We start from the raw sequence: 9,594 nt of genomic DNA on the forward strand, positions 1-9,594 counted from the left end.
AACCAATATAAGACTGAACACCATTAACAGTTTAGAACATTTTATTACACAAAGTACATTACAAATTAAAAGTATACATATTTACAAGGATGAGGTTTACGGTCTGTCACATTACGCATAGCCAGAAAAGCAAAAAAAAGCATGTACAAGCTCTGGCTAGCAACCCATTATCTGACAATTGCAAAAGTTCTAAAAACAAAAATGAAACAGTGCGCATTCTGTGGCAGGCAGACCGGGAACAGACCGTTGTATCCCACAAAAAAAAGGTTAAAATTTACAAAAACTATTTACAAAAAAGGCATCCATCCTTGCAGGCTGGAAAGGCAGGTTTAGGGAGACGGGCTGGGGGTCACCCACATCTGAATCGAGGGTCTGGGCAGAAGAGGTCATCCTCATCTGAATACTCCACTGTGGTCAGGGCTGGAGCTGCGGTCAGGGGCTGGGCTGGGGAGGTCAGCTGGGCTGGAGCAGATGCCTAAGGACATAATGAAATGGCTGTAAAAGCAAGTCGCATACGTTCATTGGAAGCGTGCCATGTCACTGGATACGAGAAAATTAACTGCCTGACATCACATACCTTTTTGAATCGAGCAGGGGCATGTTTCAGCATCTCCTGCAGCTGGGCAGACACCTCCGTCACAGTGGTGCTTGGCTTACAGGCCATAACTGCACCTTTTAACCAAAAAGGGAATGGTTTCAATGCACATGGCATGAAGCTCAGATATCGTGTCTGCAAAACATAAAGACAATCATTTACTTTTACATTTCCTTAACACTTCCCTGCAAAAATAAGGAACAAAGTTCTGCCCTGAAGTTACTCACCATCTTACTTTGATGATCCTTGTCCTTCAGCTGCTCCTCCAAGACCAGCAGCTCCTCCTCCGTTTTAGCAGGGTGCAGGTCATCCAGTACTGCTCCCCGATAGCTGTCTGCAGACTCGCCGGACAGTCTCTGCTCCAGCCTCTGCTCCAGTCTCATCATTGTCTGTGCCATCTCCCTCAGACTCTGCATGACGCTGGAGAACTGCTGACACATCATCCTCTGGAAGTCTGGATATTAAACACAGATGTGGCTATAAGTAATTGTACGGTCCCATAATGGATATTCAGCTCAAAGTATATCCCTACATGCAGCATGAAGTAGTTCACAAAATTCAGCATACCAGCATCTGCAGAGCTTGATGGCAACACTGCTGGAGCTGTTGGTCTCACAGGCGATGGCATCAGAGAACTACCTGAAAACCAGAGGATAAAGGGATGAGCAGGAAACTATGGTGCTGGCGGCGTAGTGATTCTGGCATAAGGGGAAGAATCAACTCGACATGAGACATGTCAGACCCTGACCTGGTCTGGCCGGGGTGCTAATCGCTGATGCATCTTGCTCGTGCCTGGACGTCTGAAGGGCTGAAGGGCCTGGGCTCACAGCGCCTTGGCTCAAAGGACCCGGGACGAACATCTACTGCCGAGTAGTGAGATGTGAGATGAGCGAATTAGTGAACTGAGTACATGAGTCTTCCGAAAGTCCTGAGTTAACTGTAAGTGTGCAAATATGCATAGACATTTCACCAACACAAACATGCATGGATACCTGCATTGATAACTGGCAGAGCAGGCCTTCCGGCTCTGGCACCTGGCATAGCTGGTCTGGTCTGAGTTCTGCCGACCGGCTGCCTGGGCACTGGAACATATAGTAGAGGTAAATTAGCTCAGATTAGTCAACTCAAGTAGTACTCTTTTGGGACTGTTGAATGCACTTTATTATATTACCTTCGTCACTGGAGTCATAGCGTGTGTTGCGCTGTCTCTTCCTTGTGTCTTGGGAGTTAATCCATTGATGACTGCTGCTCAAACACCTTCGCCAAGGCACTGGCTACTTCATAATGCTCTGTGTGTTCCTCAGCAGAGACAGAGGTTGTCATGGCTCCTCTTGATGTGCTTGTGGAGGTAGATCTGGGAGGTATAGGAGAATGGGCACTCAGAGCAGGAGAACACCCAAGTCTTGCACAACTCTAACATCACAGCTAGGAGAGCGAATGAGAGAGACCATTAAAAAGGATTATCTCACCTGTAGTACAAGTTCAAATATAGAGTGATTATACGTCATTGTAAATGAGAGCTTACTCTCAATTGATTCACGAGGTTAAATAAAGATTGAATGAATATGTAGCTAGTGGGGGGTTACAACCACAAAACTGTGGAGAGAGAATGAGACACTTGGTTCTCTCCTCTACTGGTGTTCATGGCCATGGCCACACACCTGGAATACTCCAACCCTGATTTAAAGGCATAAAAGTGGGGAACACATTCTTGAGACGGTTCCTAAAACTGGAGGGAAAAAAAACGGGAAAATGATCTTCCCTCTCCTCATCACTCACTTCTGCATGGGGCTGAGCTCTACCTTGTCAGCAGTGGAAATACATGGGATAGCGGCTCAGCACACAGGAGAACTGCACAGAGAGGAAGGAGGAGAGAGAAAACCAACAACAAAAAAGGCAAGAAGGGTTAATAACTGAGCGAATCTTGCAAGTTTGCACTACAGGGAAGCAATTGCTCAATTTCCCTGATATTGTGCCGTCACTGGCGTCAGTGATGCGTCTTATGAATCTCACATGTCTACCGCTAACTCAATATCAATATTCCCATTTGTTTATCCCGTCTATGGAAACGTATGTGCATTTGTACTTACGTGTGCCTGCCTATATTGATGATCAGGTGTTTCTCCACCTAAGGGCTGGCCAGACAGAACCATCAGAGACCATTGGGCTGAGCTGAGGAGAGAGCGACATGTTAGAGTGTATGTGTGCATATGTATATGGTGCTCTTCTGTTAATACTCATGAGGGCATTCAACTGAACAAGACTCACAGAGCCTGTGGTGCTGTCCCAGGACTGCCCCTGGCCATGCCTGTCCCCGTCTTAGCGCCTCTTCCTGCCCCGCTCACCTGCTTCTTGCTCAGTTCAAACAAGAACTGGGAGGTTGGCAACTGAGAGCATGGGAGGGGAGAGAGGGAGAGAGAGAGAGAAAGTGGGTGGGTGGGTGACCCTCTCGTTGGCTGACATGCACACTCCACAGGACCACGTGCCAAAAGCCAAGATGGCTGCTATAACAAATCCTGCTAGCTAGCCTAGCTCCGTTGTTGGGGCTTCTAGTATTCTGTTAACGTTAAAATCGGAAAAATGAATGCCTAAAAACAAACACATACTAACGGTGTCGTGGGTTAATGCGAAATCAATGAGTAAGCTAATTATCGCATTTTATTCCAAGCGATGAAACAGTACGAACGTGCAGGAGCTCGCGCGAGCCTGCTAGACTTGAGAAGACCACCATTGCCCGTAATTAGGAAACAATGGCCCACAACAACACTTCATAAAAGTTATAGTGTACACAACTGAAATATTCTCACGTTGCCAAGCCAACATTATAATTTAAGCTACAATTACACAAAAGCGAACGTTTTAACAATAATTGCGAGTAATTTTACGTAGGCTACTTAGCTAGCCATGTACAGAAAAAGGCTAATCACGTTAGCTGGCTAGCTAGTTAGCTAACATTGGAAAGAGAGCATCTGCATATAGATAATCATTACAAAAGGGTAGCTTGCACATAACGTTGGTGTTTTATCTGGGACGATACCAAAATACATAGTATGTATGTATACATTGAAATTGAGATACTTACAGGATCTGTGTTGTCGACACAAAGACAGCATGTTGGTCTTTCTCAATCATTTCTGTTTCAAACGGAGCGGAAGTTTCCAAGTGTGCCTTCTTCTTCGCTGGGTTTAGTGGCGGATCGCAAACAACTTTAATGTGCATACAGCCACCTACTGGCACAGAGTGTGTAACTTGTTTGTCTAGTTCTTCAATTGTGTCACCTAAGAAAGTAGCCCAATGCCTTGCATTCTACGTTCACTGCTCAGCGTTCATTGCTCACATTTAGGTGGCAAAATTAGGAGTTTATTCATAGGCATATTTTTTATCATTATTTTTATTAGGCCTAGACTGCAAATCTTTAGTGTTAATATTAACTGTAAATGAGAAATTACACACAAAACAGACATGCAGGATTTCTCCTCATTATTACAATTCTGTAACTGTATGACTTCAAAATTTATTTTAAAACCTAAGTAATTTACAAATGTTCTGACCCACTGTGACACATTTCCAATAAAGTCAGATTGGGACTGTGATGTAACCACATTGTCACGTTATTTAATTACATCGTAGTTACGGATTTAAGCAGCAGTGGCGGCTACGTTCCCTTACAGTGTACTTGAGGATGGCTATTTTGGTTATTTTGCGACTGAAAAGGCAAGTGTCAGCTAGGTGTCAGCTAGGTCCGCTGCTGGTGACGTCGCAAAGTTACCACAATTACACCAATGTGTCCCGTCAGTTTTACGTACTGTGTTAGTAGGGAAGTTGTCGTGTCTTAGGCTATTGTAGCCTAAAAGAAAGTCTCTAAAACAACCGATGTAAGCTAACGTGGCCTAGCCTATTAACAAATACAGTAGGTTGAATAGGCTAATCTACAAGCCCACACGTCTGTGTTCCTGAAGTCCATTAACTGGGAACGAAAAATGACTCGATGCTGCTTCAGGTTGCTGACGCGCTAGCTGTCAGCTTGCTGGCTACCAAGGAATGCAGCTCTCGCGCAGCAGACTCGTTTGCTTTTTGCGCTCGACATTAGAGTAACAAAGAAATGAAACGTGACAGTAGGCTACAGCCTACAGGCAACATGTAGGTCTACATACAGTTCTGTTTTTATTCACAGTAGGATACAGTATTGTAATGAAAATCCCACCAGTAATCAGATTGCAGGCTAAAAATAAAAAAAACATTTTTTAAGCCTGTCCGGTAGACCGGGAGGTTCGGATCTCTGAAGTTCGGATGAGTGGGGTCCTACTGTAGTTCACTATGAGTAGCACCACATAGGGAATAGGGAGTGAGTGAACCATTTCAAACACATCTCTGTTAGCCATCTTACTCGTCCTGATGCCATGTTCCATATGAGAACACTCAGTTAGCCTAATATATTAAACTTCTACTTGTCCCAACACATGAGTTAACAGATATAGACCCGGCGACAGTTACAGAGATAGAAACTATAGATAGATAGGCTTTGTTCGTAATAATTGAATAACAACCAGACAGAGAACAAGGAGTTTGAGAATGGTAGGCTCATCTAATGTGCGAGATGAGCTACATCAATGGGTCAATGAGTAGTATTACTGCGCCCCTATGGGCGTGCGAGCGGTGGTGCGGAATGCTGTAAAGCGCCTGTTAGAATACCGCGGGTCAAGTTACATTCTTATGTTCCCACATCTGTATACAAGGTGGAGCACACCCAAAAACTTTTTAGAGGTGCAGACTGACGGAACTTATAACTGAAAACAAAAAAGAGAGTTGCACACTCATCCACCCCCCCCCCCCCCCCCCGCCACCAACACCCCGGCGCCCCCCCCCCCCCAGGGTGAATGACCCTCTCCCTGAAGAAGGCAAAGGCCGAAATGCCGGCGACAACAAACAGCAGAGAGGAGACAAATGAGCGTGCAACCCTCCCTCCCGTTCTCTTTTATTTCCATCCATTCATCCATCTTCATCCGCTTATCCGGGGTCGGGTCGTGGAGGCAGCAGTTCCAGCAGGGGGCCCCAGACATCCCTTTCCCTGGCAGCATCAACCAGCTCTGCCTGGGGAATCTGTAGCCGCTCCCAGGCCAGTGCGGAGATGTAATCCCGCCACCTAGTCCTGGGTCTACCCCGCGGCCTCCTCACAGCTGGACACGCCTGGAACACCTCCCTAGGGAGGCGCCCAGGAGGCTTCCTCACTAGATGCCCGAACCACCTCAACTGGCTCCTTTCGACGCAAAGGAGCAGCGACTCTACTCCGAGTCTCTCCCGGATGACTGAACTTCTCACCCGATCTCTCAGGGAGACCCCAGCCATCCTCCGGAGAAACCTCATTTCGGCCGCTTGTATCCGTGTTCTCGTTCTTTCGGTCATGACCCATCCTTCATGACCATAGGTGAGGGTGGGAACAAAGATAGACCGGCAGATCGAGAGTTTGCCTTTTGGCTCAGCTCTCTTTCGTCACAACAGTGCGGTAAAGCGACTGCAGAACCGCACCAGCTGCTCCGATTCTCTGGCCAAGCTCCCTCTCCATGGTTCCCTCACTCGTGAACAAGACCCCCAGATACTTGAACTCCTTCCCTTGGGGTAAGGACTCATTTCCTACTCGGAGCGGACAGACCGCCGGTTTCCTGCTGAGAACCATGGCCTCAGACTTAGAAGTGCTGATTCTCATCCCAGCCGCTTCACACTCAGTTGCGAACCTATCCACAGAGTGCTGGAGGTCGCAGGCAGATGATGCCATCAGGACCACATCATCTGCAAATAGCAGCGACGTGATCCCCAGCTCACCGAACTGCAAACCCACCTCCGCGCGGCTACGCCTCGATATCCTGTCCATGAAAATTGGATTGGTGACAAAGCGCAGCCCTGGTGGAGGCCAACCCCCACCGGAAAGGAAGACGACTTACTGCCGAGGACCCGGACACAGCTCTCACTCTGGGTGTACAGGGATTGGATGGCCCTAAGTAGGGACCCCCTCACCCCAAACTCCTGTATAACCCTCCACAAGACCTCTCGAGGGACCCGGTCGTAAGCCTTCTTCAAGTCCACAAAACACATGTAGACAGGTTGGGCAAACTCCCAAGCCCCCTCCAAGATCCTCGCGAGAGTGAAGAGGTGGTCGGTGTTTCCACGACCAGGACGAAATCCGCATTGTTCCTCTTCGATCTGAGGTTCGACTATCGGCCGCACCCTCCTTCCCAGCACCTTGGAGTACACTTTCCCTGTGAGGCTGAGTAATGTGATTCCTCTTTAATTGGCACACACCCTCTGGTCCCCTTTTTTAATATTGGGACCACCACCCCAGTCTGCCACTCCTTTGGCACTGACCCAGACTTCCACGCAATGTTAAAGAGGCGTGTCAACCAAGACAGCCCCTCTACACCCAGCGCCTTCAGCATTTCTGGATGGATCTCATCAGTCCCTGGGGCTCTGCCACTGTGGAGTTGTTTGACTACCTCAGTGAACTCCTCCAAGGAAATTGACGACCCCCCATCATCTTCCGATCGTAGAGGGTGGATTAGTCGGGTTCAGGAGTTCCTCAAAGTGCTCCTTCCAACGCTCCACAACCTCCTCAGTTGAGGTCAGCAGTGTCCCCTCCTTGCTGTATAGAGCTTGGATGGTCGCCCACTTTCCCTTCCTGAGGTGTCTGATGGTCTTCCAGAAACATTTTGGTGCTGACCGAAAGTCCTTCTCCATGGTTTCTCCGAACTCCTCCCACACCCGCTGCTTTGCCTTGGTCACGGCCGAAGCCGCAGCCCTCCGGGCCAGTCGATACCCTGCAACTGCTTCTGGGGTCTCCCGGGCTAAAATATCCCGGAAGGCCTCCTTCAGTCGGACGGTTTCCCTGACCACCGCTGTCCACCATGGTGTCCTAGGGTTACCGCCCCTTGAGGTACCTATGGCCCTCAGGCCACAGCTCCCAGCCGCAGCTTCAGAAATGGAGGCTTTGAACACCGACCACTCATGCTCGATGTCCCCAACCTCCACAGGGATGCCTGAGAAGCTCTGCCGGAGGTGGCAATTGACCCCCCACAGTCCTAAGGCGCAGGGAGGCGACCCTCTCGTCCGCTGGGGTGAACTCCAGCACAGAGACGCTCAGCTGGGGGCTAGCTAGTATAGCCACACCTGTAAACTAGCCGCTGCCCTGACACAGCAACATGACAAAGAAAAACACAGCAACATGACACAGGAAAACACAGCAACATGACTCAAAAGAACACAACAACATGACAAAGAAAAACACAGCAACATGACAAAGAAAAACACAGCTACATGACACAGGAAAACACAGCAACATGACACAGGAAAACACAGCTACATGACACAGGAAAACACAGCAACATGACACAGGAAAACACAGCTACATGACACAGGAAAACACAGCAACATGACACAGGAAAACACAGCAACATGACACAGGAAAACACAGCAACATGACTCAGGAAAATACAGCAACATGACTCAACAGAACACAACAACATGACACAGCACAACACAACACATGCTGTGGGGTCTGGAGACCCTGTAGTAAAGTGCACTTTTTTCTCTCATGTAAAACTGTGCATTTCTTGTTGTGTTCATGAGTAGTGGTTCATAGAGGTGGAGATGAAGGGTTAGGGGTCAGGGGTTAGGGTTAGGGTCAGGGTCAGGGATCCTGTCCTACTGACCGTGACTCGGCCTCCGTGGGTCAGCATCTGCAGGTCGCTGCTCAGGTTCACGTTGGCCAGCATCTCCACCACCACGTCCACACCCTGACCCCCGGTCACCTCCTGGGTCACACACACACACACACACACACACACACACACACACACACACACACACACACACACACACACACACACACACACACACGAAACCATGTCCCTTGGTCTTTCCATAGGGGCAGACCTCCCTCAGCTTGGAAACAGCAGCAGAGTTGTTCCTACCAGGATGTGGGAGGTGTACCCCGGCTCTCGGTGGTTGAAGGCCAGGTGGGCTCCGTTCTTCAGGACCAACTCCACCCCCTCGGGGGTCCCGGCCGTCCCCAACACCCTCAGACCCCGCACCCGGGCCAGCTGACATGCTGCCACCCCCACCTGACACACACACACACACACGCACACACACGCACGCACGCACACACTCACACACACACACGCACGCACGCACGCACGCACGCACACACTCACACACACATATGGGGGGTGAAATGTGCCATTTCTTACCGCACGGAGCGAACTGAGCTGCATACGGAGCTGACAAACGTACGTGTTTACGTGAGTGAAATCCATTCGACTCCCATTGTATTTGATAGGAGGACTGACTTGACTCACGACATTTTGTCCTAGCGACGGCGGCGGCCTGAAGTAAGTCAGCAATGTGTGCATGGGTCGCGGCATTCGCGTGGCTCACGTTTGCTCCCGTAATTATGGCCCGTGTGGATTTGCTAACTGAGAACACAAACCTGACGAACGTCGCTACTTGACCACGAGTGGTATTGCGAACGTAGCTAACGTCGCTACTTGACCACGAGTGGTATTGAGGAACGTCGCCGTCACCAGGTTACTTAAGCTGCTAGTTGTCTTGTTATCTCTGATATGGCTAGCCAGCCTCCGTCCAGGGAGATCAGTGATATGACAACTTAACGTTAGATTATTGAGCCTAAATAATAGCAGGCTACTAACAGATAACCTGGTTAATATATGTTATTATTCCTACTATTGTGCTTACTGTGTGTTGCTGACAAGATAAATTGTTATATTATTATTGCCACCGTCATTTGGCTTAGCTTATGTTCTCCAGCCACGCCAAGTGCTGTGGTAGTAGCTAACTCACTGGTGTTATATTTATTTACATTGTCCCTGCATCCTGTCTAATATGTCTCCATCTGTGTTATGCACCATGGGCCGAAAGAAAATTCGTAGTATATTGTGAAGTAGGCTCATTGGCAAAATAAAAGTGTATTGTTCAATATGACTAGCCTA

General features: G+C 48.6%; 2 protein-coding genes and 1 long non-coding RNA gene across 4 annotated transcripts in view; all 3 read right to left on the reverse strand.

Moving 5' to 3' along the window:
* Positions 1–223: 223 nt before the first annotated feature.
* On the reverse strand, positions 224–1,641 carry LOC311325417 (uncharacterized protein). Its single transcript, XM_084458114.1, has 6 exons — positions 1,588–1,641; positions 1,344–1,458; positions 1,163–1,234; positions 823–1,049; positions 578–730; positions 224–475 (listed from the first exon to the last, which is right to left on the reverse strand). The coding sequence occupies exons 2-6, from the start codon at positions 1,453–1,455 to the stop codon at positions 350–352; spliced, it is 690 nt and encodes a 229-aa protein (XP_084314240.1). The 5' UTR covers positions 1,456–1,458; positions 1,588–1,641; the 3' UTR covers positions 224–349.
* A 169-nt stretch (positions 1,642–1,810) lies between these two features.
* LOC311325418 lies at positions 1,811–5,395 on the reverse strand. The gene is made up of 4 exons (XR_014631011.1): positions 2,864–5,395; positions 2,686–2,767; positions 2,375–2,446; positions 1,811–1,949 (listed from the first exon to the last, which is right to left on the reverse strand). It is a non-coding gene; the product is annotated as an uncharacterized lncRNA (long non-coding RNA).
* Positions 5,396–5,473: 78 nt separating this feature from the next.
* The window catches only part of LOC311325416 (quinone oxidoreductase-like), a 9,870-nt gene continuing 5,749 nt past the window's right edge, over positions 5,474–9,594 (reverse strand). For both annotated transcript variants that reach the window (XM_084458112.1, XM_084458113.1), the window contains 2 exons: positions 8,557–8,706; positions 5,474–8,397 (listed from right to left, as the gene is read on the reverse strand). In XM_084458112.1, the coding sequence (XP_084314238.1) occupies positions 8,242–8,397; positions 8,557–8,706 (306 nt within the window). In that variant the 3' untranslated portion in view covers positions 5,474–8,241. The remainder of the gene's footprint in view (positions 8,398–8,556; positions 8,707–9,594) is intronic.

This window comes from Borostomias antarcticus (genome assembly GCF_949987555.1).
Source record: "Borostomias antarcticus genome assembly, chromosome: 24".
NCBI lineage: Eukaryota > Metazoa > Chordata > Actinopteri > Stomiiformes > Stomiidae > Borostomias > Borostomias antarcticus.

Bases quoted from the DNA above. Each gene is read 5' to 3' on its own strand.
- LOC311325417 (XM_084458114.1), bottom strand. From the start codon at position 1,455: ATGTTCGTCCCGGGTCCTTTGAGCCAAGGCGCTGTGAGCCCAGGCCCT. The intron at 1,050-1,162 runs GTATGCTGAATT...TTTAATATCCAG, and splicing joins ATCAAGCTCTGCAGATGCTG to ACTTCCAGAGGATGATGTGT. The intron at 731-822 runs GTGAGTAACTTC...TATGTTTTGCAG, and splicing joins AGGATCATCAAAGTAAGATG to ACACGATATCTGAGCTTCAT.